This window comes from Dermacentor silvarum, chromosome 1, assembly GCF_013339745.2.
Source record: "Dermacentor silvarum isolate Dsil-2018 chromosome 1, BIME_Dsil_1.4, whole genome shotgun sequence".
In the NCBI taxonomy this organism is placed as follows: Eukaryota; Metazoa; Arthropoda; class Arachnida; order Ixodida; family Ixodidae; genus Dermacentor; species Dermacentor silvarum.
The window spans coordinates 129,849,894-129,867,393 of record NC_051154.1 but is presented as its reverse complement, the minus strand read 5'-3'; the positions used below and the strand labels follow the sequence as shown (position 1 = coordinate 129,867,393).

The following is a 17,500-nucleotide window of genomic DNA, read 5'->3' as shown; positions in this document are numbered from 1 at the left end:
CTCTGCATGCAACTACCATTTTCATTGCTTTTTAAGATGAGTTATAACTACAGGGTTCAGCATTATCAGTTAAAAAAAAAAACATTAAAAAAGTATGCTGAATATTTTTCCAGAATTCGGTTTACTAAACAGGGTCAGTGAAAGCAAATTTACCAGAGTGCCAAGACAGTGATCGGGTGCGCAGCTGCAGGACTACGTGTGATCAGACACAAGGAGCCAGGCAATGTCAAGGTCACACGTCTTGCCTGCCACCTAAGCAATATTTACTTTTTAAAGTGCATGAATACCTTTTTTTTTTGGCTCTTTCACCCGTTTTCATGGTGACTGGTGTTTGGTGGTTGAACCAATAAAAGGAACTGATGAAAACAATGTGTGCTCATGCATAACCAAGTTGCAGGTCACATTTGTTACCGAAAGCCAACTATTATAGCTCTTTGAGGCGCACGCGCTGCACCGCGAGAACTTTGGGACGACTGAAGGTTTAGATGCTGTGGTAAATCACTCAGTAAAGACAGCCCAGTTCCTCTTCACCTGCTGCTCTCTCCCCCCATGGCGTTGGAGAAGAGGATGGCAGTCGCCTTCCACGCCAGCGCTTTGGCCGCTGGAGACAACACGAATGTGATGAATCAGCTTATATGGATAGCTACCTATACTACCCCCACAGATATGCTGGTTAATTGCGCTGTTCTCTATGGAATTATGCAGTTAAACAACAAACACTACCTGAATATCCTCACTGCAACAAATATACACCTTCAAGCGTATCATTCTATTAATAAAAGCAAATAGCTTTATAGAAGCATTTGCTTACACTAACAATTAGCGTAGATAGTTTCTGCACAATTTTTATTTTCCTTATTAATGTCTGTTTTACTTGCCGTGCTGCAACAAAAATGAGAAGAAGAAATGGGGGGACGTCTACGCAGAGGGGACATGGGATCTCTGACCAGGCTGCCACTGCTGGTGCATGAACTAAGGAAGTTCACTGATGGTAACACGGGGTTGCATCTACATAGTTTGTTTTTTTTCGTAATATTTGTTGGAACTCTGTACCTCCATAATGTTACAAATAGTTTCATTCAATTTATGTTTGAATAATAAAATGCACTTCCTCTTATTTCCTGCATGTCACCCATCCACACCAACATATGTCGTTGTGCCCTTACAAGACAGCTGCTTCACAAGAAATGTTCGAAAACTTTATTATTCTGTGTATTTGATGCAACTGCAGCATTGAAGAGCAGGATCTACAGTTATACAACACATTTCAGCGTTCAAAAAATTGGTGAACCAGATATTCACCAAAAAAACAGAAAGCTCAAAGCGGAAAAAGAATCCGCCAAGGAAAGCCAATGAGAGTTATCTGAAAAAATATTTTTATGAAAGAAACTGGATTTTCAGCTGGAAATGAAAACCAAAACAGTATGCCGCATTTCTAGAAAATAATAACTTCAAATGCTGAACCCTAGTTATAACGTTTCAACATGCAATCTACGCAACACATTTAGCGTTGATTAAGGCTGCATGCGCAGTGCTATGGCGGCATCTCTTAGGTGGAAATCAATACAATTCTCGCCCTCGATTCCATCCTTCTAGGCCTACCGGTGTCGAAACAAACAACTGATCTCAATAATAACAAAAAAACAGTGCTTAGACTTAGTCATTAGTGTGAGATGGGACTAAGCGATGGCTGATTTTACCATTTAATTATTGGTGTCGCAACGGAGGGCAAGTAACATGGGCGAATCAGGATCGAAGTGCATAACCTGGGCATTGCCATGTTGTTATGCAGTCAAGGTAACTGGCAGTAGCCATCCAGTAACTTAACACTTAACTCTGCATGCGCAGCTGAGACAGCTGGTATTGGTGACGGTAAAACGGTAACACTATGTTAAAATTCTCTATTTGCTCCCTCTTGGATCAGCCACTCGGCATAGTTAACGATAAGAATAGAAAATAAAATGGATTGTTACAAAATACAACATATCTATGCTACTCTTATGTACTTGGCGATTGTTCAGCTTGTCAATGTTTAGTGACCACCAGAGTCTGCAAGCTTTGATTTTGTGCTACGCTCGTCGCAGAACAACAGCAAAGAATTGCTTTTCATTGTGATAGCAATAATACGGACAATTGAAGAAATCACGTTTTTGCCGTCATCGCCACCGTGCTGTCCTGAGTAATCATGTGAGTAAAGTCCAAGTGCGAGGAGAATGAGTGGCCCACGCGTCATGTGTTGGTGGTCACATGATATGCTGCTGTTATGTCGGCGAGCATGCCAGGGCTCAGCATGCCAGGCTGGAGATGGCTGGTGGTTTGATGTGCGCTGTCATCCCGCGCGCTTGCAGCACACCCAGTGTTGGAGATTACTGATAAAGCCCTGGCCTACAGCTGGGCTAGAAGAGCTAGAGAGCGTGTGTCCCCTCTCCTCTAGCTTGGCCGTGGCTGCACGTGGCCGGCATGGCCAATGTTGGCTGTGGCTACCCTCACGGCCGAGCGCATACACAATGTGTGCGCTGTATCTTGGAGGCCATCTGCTGCGGTTGTCAGGGCACAGGGCGAAAATGCAAGGGCGAGCTGTTGCAGCTGGTAGCTTCATGCCCTGTGTATTTCCGCCTGCCTAGTATTGTAGCTAACGTGATCCGAGTTTTGGATACACGGCGCAGTTGAAATGATGAAGCTTGAGGCAACCAAGGTGAAGCAAGGGGCAGCACGAAATGATCACTTTGGGACAAGCATGTGCACTCCCCACTGCCGGTGCTCCTCATCACACCGGCGTTGTGATGGTGATCTAGTGCTCGTGGTCATCAAGTGAAATCTGTTCATGTTTGCCTGCGCGCACATGACACCACGCTTATTTATTTGGTAAATGTTTGTTGCAATTTACACCAGCCCATAAAACTAAAAACTTTTCATTAAGCAATTGTATATTATAATAATTTGCTGTTGCTATCAATGCTCCACCTTTCAGGCGAAACTGCGACTTTTTTGTTGTCGTTGTTGTTGCTGTACAGCTACAAGCACTGTGTGAAATCAAAGGCGTTAAGCGCTCCACAGGCACACTCACCAAATGCTGATAAAGCCTGATGCGCCGCTACTTCTGTGCACCTGACACCGCTACTTACGCGCGCATGGGGCATGTTGGGAACGGCTCTGGTGTAATAGCGTACTATGTTATAGTAGAGTAGCGGTACGTACGTGTAAATTTGTCACAGTTTGCTCCGCCAATGTAGCGAGTGATCATAGTGTACACTTACTCATTCAAGATATGTTGCAAGCTTGATTTCCACTTTTTTTTGCTGAAATTGGATGCTGATATAGATGCTTTGAATGAACAAACATACTACAAAGGGGTGATCCTCTAAAAGAATCCACCAAGAAATGCTTGTTCACTTCACATTGCATGCTTGAGAAAAAGCAAATAGCAACATTTCCCTTCCTTCTAGAATTGCACATCAGCACTTATGCACGAAAATGCAGTTAAAGCCAGCTATTGAAGCTGCACATACGCAGAGGGGCCATCCCATGTCCATATGAGGGTATTCTGAAAGAACAAAACAGAGGCTTGTGTTATCCAGCTGACATAATATGCACAATATTGACTCTTTATGCATATAGTGAACATACCAGTTCATTCGGGTACCGAATGAGAACAGGCTGGACTGGGACTCCGGGAACAAAGGCACCTTAAAGAGAGCAATGTTACCACGCAATTAAATGACTTTATTCTGAATTTTAAATATTATACTTTTATTTCAAGTAAGCTATTTCCAATGATAATCTTCAGATTTACATACAGTGACATGCTATACGATGGGTAGCATGAAAGAAATATATGCACAGGCATGATGTGGAAAGGCCTAAACCTAAAGTTTATAGTTTTGTCACATTATATATAGTTAAATCTAAGTATAAAATTTTACAAAAGAATCGGTATTACATTTGCAAATCTGCAAATATGAGCAGCCTTTGAAAGTGTCAGGTACCAAGGTGCAGTGCAGTGTTATTGCCACAGGCTTTGCAAAGAACAGCAGATAACGGCGATCAAGAGACGCAGACTGGCAATAAATATTAGTGCAGATTTTTTAAGCCAGCTCACGCGTATGACCATTATATGGCTTCTTTAAAAAAAATCACCAGCCCTTCCCCTGTCCAGGAAATGGGGGTAAGCGAAGCTTGTGGCAAGATGACACCGTGGCAACATGATGCTGTCGCAAGCGTTCCGCTTCATTTGCCCTAAACTCAGGATCGGCGGCTCTTCGCTGACGTTTGGCCTCAATGTCGCGCTCCCGCAACTCGGGGTCCGTGGCTCTTCGCGACGTTTCGCCTGGGCTTCGGAAAACCTCACGCTAAAATCGGCACGTCGACGACGAGCCCTTTCCCGAGCGAGTTTGCGGCGCCGTTGCTCAAGCACAGCCTGCTCCTCGGCGGAACGCACCACGCGCGGCCTTCCCATCCGGACGCCGAAACTCATCAGAGGCGCCGGAAGCCCGGTTGAGCGCGCGCCAACCCCCTTTCCTTCCCTTTCTCTCCCCGCGACACACCAATTGAGCGACCCTCATTGGTCGCACGCGTCACATGATCCGGAGCCGGCGCAGCTTTCCCCGCATCTGGTCTACTCTGGGAGCAGCCGGGTTTTTTTAGCGTGACACCACCACCGCCGCCGACACTTGTGAGGCAATACAAGCTTCGCTTGAAAATTACATTCTGGGGTTTTACGTGCCAAAACCACGACCTGATTATGAGGCACGCCGCAGTAGGAGACTATGGATTTTGACCACCTGGGGTTCTTTAACGTGTACCCAATGCACGATACACGGGTGCTTTTGCATTTCGCCCCCACCGAAATGCGGCCCCCACGGCAAGGATTTGATCCCGTGCGTCAGTCTTAGCAGCGCAATGCCTAAGTAACTACGCCGCCGCGGCGGGTACGGCTTAGGAGACCACAAAATTTGAGCACCATAGACCCTTTTCGCAGAGTAACTTGCTCTAGAGGAACGAGATCGCGCTTCCGGCGCCGTGCCACACGTTGCCTCAAGCGAAAGCGCTCGAATTCGAAACGATTACCGCTTCTACACAACTATAAAGTGCGAATTTGAGCCGGTTAGTACATGTATAGAAAACGAGTAACACTGCAAGACACAGGACATAAGAATCCACCCAGTGCTTTGTCCGGCTCCTTATGTCGTGCGTGTACGCTTGTGTCTTGCACTGTTCCACGTTTTTTAGCTGTCGGAAATGCAACCGGGTGTTGCTAATGCACTGTGCACAATTCATGCTACAGAATGTGTAACGGTAGAGGCAAGACATGTGCAGTAGTTGGCTCCAAAAACAGTGACTCGCATATTAACGAATAGAATTAATCTGACTGGGCCAAGTTCACGGAAAGTTGCTACAAAGGACTGCCTGTGTTGCCTGCCCTTCACGGTGCACGGCTTTCCTCGAGGACAATAAAATTAATTCATTTGCCAGCGTTGTACACTCTTAAAAGTTTCCATCCTTTGGGGCTTATCTTGTCCCACGACGATAATCGTCATCTGCCTTGCTTGCGTTTCCTTTCTTGAAAACTCTGCACTCGCTACTTTCTTGTAGAGAATGCTATGCCACGCTGATAACCTGCATGCCATTCGTGACCTGGAAGTACCGGGCGCACAGCGTTAAAGAAAGGAAAGGCGCGCAAGATAGATGGCGATTATCGTTGCGCGACAAGCCCCAAAGGGTGCAGACATTTTTAAGAGTGTATCGCTAACCTCTAGACAAAGGACTTAACCCCGGAATTAACGTTTGCAAGAGTGAGTACCGCTCGTTCCGCAGTGACAAAGAGAGTATAGAGCGCCGCCTCCTGGCCATAGTAAGTTTATCTCACGTTACCTATACGCACATCGACCCCAACTCACATTCAAACTTACGCCAACTATATCGCCCACGTGTCAAGAATAAGTGAACGGGCGCTGTATTGAATCAATGCGCCAAAGCATGAGTGACAGATATATATACACACCGACAGCACACAAATATTCCAAGCTGAACGTTTCATGACGGGCCACAGAAGTGACTTGTGACACGGCCACAGAAAAGGTCTTGTGCGTGGAAAGAACAAATCTACCGCAACTGAGCACGCGCGAGCGGTTAACCAGAATGACCGCACTGAGGAAGGTTACCGAGTTAGAAACATGACAAGCAGCTGCTTCGGAGTGAGTAGCAAATAAAGAACGAATAGCCAGAGACACGGGTCATGATTAATTTCAGAGCGGAGAGTTTGGACAGCTTGGAACACATGTCTAGCCCCACTTCTAGTACAAGCACCGTAAACGCTGCTCGCGCCATTTGGACAAGGCGTTATGAGCTCCGAAAGCGCACGTGTCCTCTGAAGCTGTGGCCAAAACTTCGTGTCGTCCACCCAGTCACCGTCTACGATATCCGCCGAAAAAAGGGCTTGCTGAGCCGCACCAACATGATGCACATGCAAATGTAAACACGGTGGCAATTGAGGCAGCTGAGGTAGAGTGAGCTGAGGCAAGCAATGGACGCGTCACCACATGATCAAACATGGCGGCGAACATAGGATCGCCGTGAAAAGGATCTAAAGAGACCTACAATCATTCATTGCTTTACAATTCTTAAGGGAACAGATCAGCCAATGACATGTCAAATAATTAGGGGGCTATCTAAGTGCAAGCATATGCGCAGTAAAACATGGCAGTGGCACCAAGTAGCAATGTAACCAAGAGCGTCGTCGGCATCAACCAACCATGAGGCATGGAATGAGCAGAACTGCTGCCATTCATTTCATCTTTACCATGAATTAAATTTAGTGTCTCATCTCGACATCATGTGGATTTTGAAATCTATTAAAATTAGAAAATGTGTACTTGCATGGTGCTAGAAAAGTGAAGTGCACCTTTATATACCGGGTGTTCAAAATTAAGTTTTACAGTATTTTTAAAATCGCCTGTGGCAGGTAGCATAATTCTTATCGTTGAGTTGGGTTATTCGAAGAGGCTGACATTAGTAGCACGAGAAATCGAAACACATACTCAACTGATTAACAAAAATTGACTAATGAATTCTTCGTCAATTACTTTACAACACATATTGCAATTTACGGATTGTAGCCGGTGAGTTTGCAAGACGATGATGCATCCGCTTGAAATGAATTTCCAGGTTGACACCAGTTTCGAGATATTATTTTGCAAAGTGTGGAACCAGTTACTTTTGTGCCTCAATCTATAAAACAGCATTTTGGTAAAAAAGTAAGTGGAACAACAGTGCATTTTTACGGCGAGTTTAACTCCGAGTTTGATGGAAGATTTTGTTAGTCAATTATGCTATTCTATTTATTGTGCAACGGCCACGGAGTAAGTCTGCCTCTTCGAAGGTTCAAGAAATCAGGAATTATTTATAGTTGTCACAAAAGCGCGCGCCGCATGTCACGCGAGCCAGCGAAAGAAGCACGCTGGCTCGCGTTGAAGCATACGCTTCAAACGGGCGACGCGACCAACGGCGTCTAGACGTCTAGACTCTAGAACATCGACGATGCGACGGTAACGAGAGAGAGAGAGCGCGCGCGCGGGCGCCGAGATACCTTCTCACCCGGCGAGTCGAGAGAAAGAGATTACTACAGCGTGAGCGTGGGCCAACAGGATGACTCACCACCCCCTCGACGACGCTCCGACAACGGCGGTTGAAGGTGCGAGAAAAGACTAGAAGGTTCCCAGGCTTTGGCCATACTACGGATCACGACTCCGATAGGAAGGTTCGAGAACCCCAACAGAGAGTATAAAACCACCGTGCGAGAATCAGAAGGGAGATCAGACCGCTCCGGTGAAGAGATATAACGTGGAGACTGACCGTCTGCGGAAGAAGGGGATTCCCCGGCAAGCTAGTCGACGAGTTCATCGAGCGTCTGCATTTAAAGAAGTTCCTTCTTTGAGATTTGCCCCGAGCTACGCCGAGATCGTCCGAATGAAGACCAGCACGGGTGAATACGATTGGACACTTAATGTTCCTTCTAATTTTGTACTTTACGTGTTGGACTTTTAAGTGCTTGTCGTTAATTATTTTCCTGTATTTTGCGAATACCCATCTGAATTGTATTGTGATGTGTCTAGCCTGAGTGTGCACGTGTGTGTGTAATTGCCTTGTGTGAAGAATATATTTTGTTGTGTTTTGACAACTCTGGGCTCTGACTCGGTCTTTGGACAGCAACCGGCGTTCGCTGGCGCACCAGAGGGCCCATTACTAATTGTCCTTGCTATCGTGGGATTATTTTCGGAAGCTGACAAGTCAGCTTTGGAATTTGGTCCGGCGTCTGCGCCTCGTTCACGGGGTCTGTGACAACAGTCTAAAAAACACCTGGCATGTTATTATATACACGTACCTCCCCACATCACCGAAGGCCGCTTTGATCTGCATGATATGCTATCGATCGCATTAAAACTCCTGTGATGACACATTTCATCATGTCCAGGAATTTTGGACATTGCCCCTTCGGCATTCTGTGGAACTTCGCGGCGATGCACCAGCGTAGCAGGTTGGGCACGATTTTTAGGAACTTTATATTTCAAAATATCGACCGAGTTTCAAAAAGTTTCAACTAACAGCACTGAGAGGGTACTTCCCTACTTCTTTAGTAAGGGTGTGCGAATATTCGAAACTTTCGAATAACGAATCGAATATGCCCTATTCGATTCGGTCTTCGAATCGAATAGACACTATTTGTAAACAATTTCTTTTCGAATAGTTTTAGCATATTTCCGAATCGTCAACTGTGCACACTAAACATAATTTTGGAGCAACAGCACATCCCCGCTGCCATAGTAGACATAAAACAAGAAAAGTTACTTAGTGAAGCAGGCTACGTCGCTCAGGAAGTCAGACTTAGCTGGCTAAACCGTGATCATTCGCACTCTGCGAAGAGTCCTGGGTATTGCCGCGCGACTGACCGCTCGAGGCACTTTGCATATATTCGTGGGCTTCTTTCACGCTCAGAAAAACACTTTTATGTAGCACGTATTGAGCAACAGAAAGCTGTATCGGGAGTTTTTCATGTTGCTCTACAATTCCCTCCCTGACACTCTTCATCTAATTATAATATTTGAGAAGTTGATTAAGACTAATTATGTAGTTAGGCGGAATGCGAAAAAATAATATGAGTATCTCCAAGCGACGGCAAACAACATTACCTTGGTTCTGTCCACCTAAGTGGCATTTGCATATTTTTAAACATTGGTGCATGATAGTTAACTAGGATACCCTGTATATGTTGGCATGCACTGTTATAATGCGGCAGCAATCTTCTGAATCCAAGTGCTTCACTACAGATGGGCCGGTGCAGGAGGAAGGCGACAGATGGCGAACACCTGCCCTGAGATTCTGAGGTTTCGTACAGACAATTTATTTATTATTTTTTACCACATTGTACATTATGCAAATAGTCTCCTTCGTCCTAGTCTATCTTCTCTTTCTATCCTCTCTTACTGTCTGGCTTATGAAGTAGGATACAAGTGTGGAGGACATTCCAACACTATATATATACGACTCCCTGAAATTAGCTCAGCCTCTCACTGCCACCCGATTACGGAAAGTCTGGAGCCGTCCATGGCTGCAGATAATACCATATAGCAGCAAGAACTGAGTTAGTCCTTGTTCAGAAGATTGTAGCGCTTGACAGCTGTACGAACGCAAGAGAGCACGCATGGAAATCCCGCAACAAAAATGCCGCAACAAAAACACCGCTGAAACGAAGCGGCACTCACCCAGCTTGAAGGTGATGAGGCAGGAACGGTTAGTGCAGGTTCCCTCCGGGAAGATGATCACCTGGGACCAAGGCTCCTTGGAGGTAGCGCGGCGGGTGATCTCCCGCACAGTGTTGTGGCGCGAGTTGGGGTCGCTCCGCTTCACGTACACGGGCTGAGTGAAGTTCAAGATGGCTGCCGGGCACACAGCGAGGGCCCGCGGCCTATTAGGCGCTGCCTCTCCTCGGTCGCAAAACACACACGCACACACCCATACCACAGGAAGGGAAGCGTGAACACTCAGCTCTGAAATATGAGGCCACTTATAGTGACTGAATTTGTACTCCATTTACACATGTGCGAAGACGGCACAGCGAAGGTTCACCTGCTCGCAGCCTCGCCATGCACTGCTCAATTCTTTAAACACAAAGCTTTCGCAAAGTGCATCTATTCGGCGAAAAGTACAGGCGGTTTGTGTTGACTGTCGCAAAATAATGAAACAAGTGTAAGTGAATCAATGGCGATGATATCAATTCGATATCTTGAGTCGTTGGAGATACAAAAAACACGTCACACGCTCAATCGAAGTGAGGGAACCCTCCCCCCGTCGTACACGCGCTGTTTGCGTCACGTGCTCAAGAGTGCATAAGCTGAAACGAATTTTCCTTCACCCCATTGTGAACAAGGCTTCCGTAGCGAAGCCGAAACGTCTTTTACTGAGTTTTTATTATTTTTTTAGCTTTTATTTTGGTCGGTGTCTGTCGTTTTGTTGCTTCATATCAATTCGAACACGTGATCAGTTCATAGCGGTTTAAATGTGCAGTTGAAAGCATCAAAATCAAAGGACAAAGGTGCGACCGGTACAGGCTAAATTTAGTTTAAGAATTTATCAAGAAGCAGTGGGCTAAGTTTGACAGTTCCGACGAACCACCTCAAATTATCATATTCCAGAAAATCTATACAAACAGCGTGCAATTAAAAATAATGATAATAATATGTTGCCAGCCATGCCATAAAGCCTGAAGTAGACCGAGTTTCATGGTGGATTTGGACTGTTTGTAATCTGAGCTCTAGGTATCACTCTACACGGGTTTTCGTGAGAACAATACACCACAGGGAAGCGAAACACGTGTGACCGGCGACCAAACTAAAGTGAACTAGATAGGGGTAGTGGGTCGAGGGAGAGCGGATAGGGGCAGCGCCGGCGAGGCGAAACACACGGAAATATTCGCGCGCCGTGTGGTGGCGCCACTGCGCCTTTCACCTGAAGCCGCATCCCCGCCGCGCCTTTTTTCTATGGCCGCGCGCGTTCGGACCCGCAATCACAGGCCCCGACGTGTTTACCGATTGTAGTTGAACGTGCGTGGTTTTGTTGGTGGCGTGTGCGCGTTGAGTTGGCTGATTTACTGAATTATGAGATAGAGAGACCTCGGCGAAAGAACTATTGCTTTGCGCCTGGTTGTAAGACTGGGTACATCAGAGTGAAAGATGCCCCGAAGTTGTCTCTGTTCAGTGTCCCCGAGGATGAAGAAATGCGCCTGACATGGGAGCGGAATCTACACCGCAAAGACAAGCCGCTGTATGCCACTGACGCCGTATGCGAGCTTCATTTTGAAGGAAAGTATGTACTGAGAGATTACGTACACGTGATAGAAGGCAAAGAGGTACGTACACCACGCGGAAAGCTCTCTCTCTCTCGACAGACGCCGTGCCCACGATTCTGCCTAATCTCCCCATGTACCTTTCGAAAAATTCATCGCGCGAACGGCCCACAAGGAAAAGGGCTGCCTTACATCTCCATGGCGGCCAGACAAAAAGGCGGTGCCTGCAAGAGGACGACCTGCAGACCAGTGAAACTGTGGACATAGGTGACGGCGCTGAAAATCGTGCCTTTGTGCTGAGTGAAATTCCCAAACTCCATGGCGACAGGGCTGAGAGTCACTGAACAACATGGCAAGGAGTGTGGACGGTGCAAATGGCACCCCTTATATCATAAATGCACTTCTTAGCGTGAACGACAAAACTCCCAACATTTCTCCAAACAGTGTTGATGAGCTGCTCGCCCAAGGGAGGTTAGAAGAAGCTGAAGAGTCTCTAGCCATAGTAGAAGCTACCCGTGCTAGCCACTCATCATATATAGTAATGGAGAGGAGTGACTCGCGGCTAGTATATTACGTAGCTGGCAACGTAGCAAGAACGTGCGTCCTAAAACTTGACTGTTGTTTATGTGAGCACATCCTCCACGTCAGGCGAACAGAAGTCACACCTGTTAGCCTCAGAGTACACTGAGCTGTGTGACTGGTGTGGACTTTTGTATCCGTCGCAAGATTTGTATTCATTTATTGAAGCTCTTGAGAACATATTCACAGAATGCTTCAGCATTTTAGAACAGCATCTGCGATGTTGTGGCTCTTGTAAAAAAGAGTAAGTTCTTCTGCTCAAATGGTGTTGGATGCGACGCTCACAAGGAAGAAGCATGAGAATTGTTTCTTTCTATGTTCTCGCGCTACTCCACTTCTTAGTCAAAGGTATTGACAGTCAAGCTCGAGAAGCGCAAAGCTACGGAGAGCTAAGCACCTTAAGCTGAGCAGGACGACCTAGGGGCCTGGTTTTGTTTTGACGCTGGTATTGTGATCTGAGCATTAGTCCTGAATAAAACGGTTTCATATCTTCCTTCAGAGCATCTCTCTCTCTCTCTCTCTCTCTCTCTCTTTTTCTTATTTTTTGCAATCACGACGCCGGAAACGCGCCCCGGTGGTCCCCTTTCGATGTACTGGTACACCCGCGGATTTGTACCTAAAATCCCATGGCTGGGAGCTTTTGAGACAAAAATATTTATTTACACAAAGGTGGTTGCTTGGGCTAGTTTGTAATCTATGGTAAAAAAACGATACCCAGCGCGAAGGACAGGAACTCAGAGAGACGAAACGCACTGCGCTGCGTGTGTGTCGTCTCTCAGCCCTTGTCATTCGCACTGTACATCGTTTTTTACTGTTTATTCACTATAGACAACACTATATAAATATATTTATTCTCCTTTTGCTGACATTGTGAGCAATGTAAGCATTCAGGAGTCAAGCATGAGCTTCAGATCTATCGTACTCTTCCGATGAGTCCGCGGCGAATAAGCGCGCACTGCCGGGCGGTTCAGGTGAAAGGCGCGGCAGCGCCGCCTGCGGTTTCCGTGCAAACGACCTCGTCTCCCGGATCGCCCTCGTCCCACTACCCCTATCTAGTTCACTATAACCAAACCAACCGTAGGTCCCCAATCGGGAGCTCCCTTGACATTTCTATTCACTGCAGCATAAAAACGTTACGTCCACCACACCAGCATTTCCCCTATTATAATGTTACCGGAACCACTGCATGATTGAAACGCACAAGCGACGAGCTAACACACTGTGTGATCCCAATATCTTGCACTTGTTTATGCTTCATAATAACTTTTTATTCCCACAAAGCACTTTTTTTAATTAACACAAATTGAATTATACGTTTAAGAGAGCACTGCGGTTTAAAAAATGCTATAAATAACACACCAATTACACAGTCAAGAATTCGCAACGAAGTTTGAATTGCCAACTCATTGTAGTGTGAACCTAAATGATTATATTACTTCATGTTACTGATGGTAATAACAGTTAATATGCATACTGCGACACCTGGTGGTCATTTAACGTAACTTGGGCCTGGCGGTTTTTCTCGTTACGCTTCGACGCTTAAAAACTGGCAATAATTCAAATACAATTTACAACAACATGCCTTACTAATTCACTGGAGCGACGAGCACACATACCGCTAATACAGCTAATACAGCTAAAGCCGTCGTTACTCGCCATATCTGCAAAACGGGAATTCACGGCAATGTTGGAACGCTGCTTTTATCGACAGTATTCCCAGCCATCAGTCCCATCTTCGCAAATCGGAAGAATGCGAGTGTTCCGGATGATGAGTGTCACGTGCACAATGCTTATTTGTGGTATTAGTTCACCGCCAATTCCGGGCAAAGTACCGCAGTGCTTCGTGCACTCAGTTTTGTGAGGTAACGAGCAGCGAAACGTGCGCTCAACTGTTTTTTACCTGCTAACAGTAAAACTGTGGCTCCAGATCACCGCCATATAGAGGCGCCGGCGCAGCTAAAGACCTCCCGTCAGCAGCCTTTGGACAAACAAGTCTCATGTGCGCTCCTCGCTCCAGTGAAGGGGGAGAGCCCCTGCCGCAGGCATTGCCGCGCAGCACCCGCGGGCCCTGTTAGCACAGTTAGTTGGCCCCAAGCAGGCGACACACCAGAGGACCCAACCACCAAGGGGAGAGAGACAGGGACAGACACACAAGACCCACATGAAATTGAGAAGGAGGGGTGCTGAGAACGTACTGCCGAGGAAGAACATGCCCTTGCTCTTGGAGCGCACGACGGCCGAAGGCACCGGGTTGCCGTGCATGGCGGCCACTGTGTCGAAAAAGGAGGAGTGCGGCGCGGCCACCAGGATGGGAGCCTCGTGGGCGGGCGCGGCCCGCCCCACCGTCCGCAGCACGAAGCCAGCGGAGCGCACGCACATGAGCACGCACTCTCGGGACGCGCTTTGGATGGCCCTGCGGCAGTCGCCAGCCACCCGGACACCACGGAAAAGAGACACAGGCGGACACACCATGTACGTACGCACACAAACACACAAGACACGCAAATGCGCCGCCTGCAGGCTAGCCGCCGCAACGGGCGCCAAACCTCTGCGACCCCTGGGGCATTCGCGTGTGTGGCTCCTTAGCCCACATTGAAACTCGATCGGCCCATTTGTTTCTGATTGGTATGACTGCATACGTCGCGGGCAACCCCAATGAAACAGCCAACTGAAGAGATGCATTTATAAGCATAAATATTGCGAGACAGCCAGGTGAGAAGAGGAGTGGCACCCGCTGTGCGATAAGCGACGAGGCGGCTTGTTGACTTAAGAAAGCGTATGGTGGGGAGGAGGAAGAAACTTTACACAAAAAGAAAAAAAGAAAAAGGTACGATGGCGTCTGTTTTTTACGGCCTGTCACTTTACACGGAGCAAAGAAGGTCTCTTTAAGCAAGTATAACGCTGCAGCTTGAACTTTCCCCGTTTAGGTCGAAGGAGCAATACGGTACAGAGACAGATCAAGGCTTACGGAGTGCGGGTACAGACGTGACGAAGTTTATGTTAAAGCTGTAACGTCTGCTAACGAAGACAACTATGTCAGCTTTTGATTTCTTTATTGGTATGTGGCGACAAGATTACGGGGTTAAAAATGTAACAAAATATCTGCTGGTCAACGTGGAAGCAGAGGACTCGGGCACCACGTGATGGAAAACGTTCGTGACGTTCAATATATCATCTCCCGCTCGCTTCCCATCTTTCCTTTTTTCGCATTCCGCAGCTTGCGTAACAATGCTGCCATGCTAGAGCCCTTGTATTAAACATCTCACGTATTTCCTCTTCCCCTTCTGTGGCGGTTATTAATCCAGCTCTTAATGTAGCTCCAATCCTGCTCAAGTCCTGCGCTTGTGTAGTTCAAAACAACGGTGAGTTAACATAAGGGAAACACCGGCCCATCACTGCTTCGCACTTCCCCAGGTTTCACGTTGGTGGAGCTACATTAGCGCTGGATTTTAACTACACAAGCTCAGAATTTGAACAGGATTGGAGCTACATTAAGCGCAGGATTTGAGCAGGGTTTGAACTACACAAGCGCACGATATTTTTTTTTTCGCATTTCGCAACTTGTGTAACAATGCTGCCACGCTACAGCCCTTGTATTAAACATCTCACGTATTGCCTCTTCCCCTTTTGTGGCGGTTATTTATCTGTGCAGTTGCAGCTAAAGAACTCAGAACTGATAGCAGTTCCTGGATGTCAAGAGTAAGAAACGCGCTCACGCGATCCCCGAGGCGTGCAGGACGTAACGCAACACCGCTGAAAAAGAACTTCAGGAACGTGATCAGACACCACTGGCACAGCAGCAGAGGCAACGGCAGTTATTAATTAAAGAAAGGTAATTCGTAATAACCCAGAAATTGACACTGCATGCACCAAGATACCCATGCAATTCCTCCACCAGTTACACTTAAGTAATACGCGTACATCACAAAATTGCACACCAACACGGCACACGTAAAAACTGCGCAAGCCAGCAACCCAGCAAAACAAAGAAAAAGCACAGTGGGAGAGCAAAAGGAAAGACGAAAGAAGGTAAAACGTGACGAACAGAAACCGGCAAGCATTACCGTGGCATGCTAAACGGACAATGTGCAGAGAGAGAAATGCGTCGATTCATTTGTACTCTAGATTCATAAAAACTGTCCAAGTTACCTAAGGGCGCACACCTTTCTATACGTTGTGTGTGTGAAACAAGTGTGAGAGAGCAGCCGCTCTGCATCACACATGTGACACGATTTCAATTTTTCTTGGTCGAACGGACCTTGCGTCAAAAACGAACAATAATAAGTGGACGCGGCATTCTCATTGCCGGATAGCGAGGGACAAGATCCAAGCGTCGGTTTGAGCAGCAGTTCATTTCAAAGGTCGTAATACGGAGAGTCGACGTTCCAAGGGTCGCACGAAGCCTGCCGTTACCGAACTGTGTCGAAGGAATTCGGGGTTCCTGTGAAAGAGCCAGTAAAGAGAGAACTTGGCACAAGTCGCGGTGCGTTCGGTCCAGCTTGGTCTCGGTCTCTCGGTGATCGAGCAAATTTATCATTCAGACAGTTCTTCCGCTTCCAGCAGTCCTCAGGGGAACCCCGTTCCGATAACCTTCACTTCTGTCTTCACACCGCATTCCTGCGATCAATAATACGGCCAAAGCGCGCGCACTAGGCAGTGATGAAAACAGGATCACACGCTGCTCCTCGTCTTCGCTCACGCGGATTCCTTGGGCCGCCCGAGCCGAAAGCTGGTGTTGGGCACGAACGCAGGACCACGGATGGCCGCCGGCTATAGTATACGGACGTCCCATATCGGTTTCCAAGGATGTTCGCTTTGTACAGACGCTTTGTACTCTGCTTTGTGCAGGTAGACGAAATGGAGCGGTGTCGAGGTAAAATGCTGCGCTGTGCGACATATTGCGGACAGATAAAGCACGAATGCCACATGTGAAGATATTGGCAATAGTGCTTCGTATACGAAGGCGCAATTATCACACTTTGTAAGTGAAAATAAACCGCCCCTCATTACTTACCTTACATCAATCCAACACCTTCATGTATTATGTGTTCGTGCCATCCCACTCCCATTTACTTCGTTCAAGAACATTTTTCACAGCCTCTGTCGTAAAGTGAAATGACAGTGCGCCTTTCAATTTACTTCACGACTCCAACATAAAAGCCAGCTTTCACTTTGTTGCATGACAGGAGAGTACCCCTCATATTCTATTTATTTCCGTCCGTCCGACTATCGGCTGCTGCTGTCTCAAATTATTCTAGCTAAACTACAAGTGCCGTACTTCCGTTTTCGTTGTTGTGCAGTGAGCGAAGAGGTTAACGAGCGGCGAACCAGCGCCACACAAACAACACATGTCAACGATGTGCGGCATCGAGGAACCACGTGCGCCGCACGCATCCCGTTGCACCTGCACGTGCGCCTTGCCGCCGCCGTAGCAGGTCATGCCAAAACACTTCAACCTTATACGTAAAAGGCGTCTCGCGCAAGCAATTAAATAGCCTATAGAGCACTGTACAATACGACAGAAAGAACACTGCATCGATGGAACCATCCCGGAATTGGTCGCTACATCGGCTCTGGACTCTT

General features: G+C 47.1%; 1 protein-coding gene across 2 annotated transcripts in view; it reads right to left on the bottom strand.

The window, feature by feature from the left end:
* Window positions 1-17,500, bottom strand: part of LOC119436025 (lysophosphatidylcholine acyltransferase 1-like) — a 126,802-nt gene that overhangs the window by 34,186 nt on the left and 75,116 nt on the right. The window contains exons 4-7 of one of the 2 annotated variants that reach the window (XM_037702757.2): window positions 14,113-14,330; window positions 9,759-9,932; window positions 3,628-3,686; window positions 3,510-3,544 (exon numbers count right to left, since the gene is read on the bottom strand). In XM_037702757.2, the coding sequence (XP_037558685.1) occupies window positions 3,510-3,544; window positions 3,628-3,686; window positions 9,759-9,932; window positions 14,113-14,330 (486 nt within the window). The remainder of the gene's footprint in view (window positions 1-3,509; window positions 3,545-3,627; window positions 3,687-9,758; window positions 9,933-14,112; window positions 14,331-17,500) is intronic. The other variant, XM_037702758.2, reaches the window with a different exon arrangement.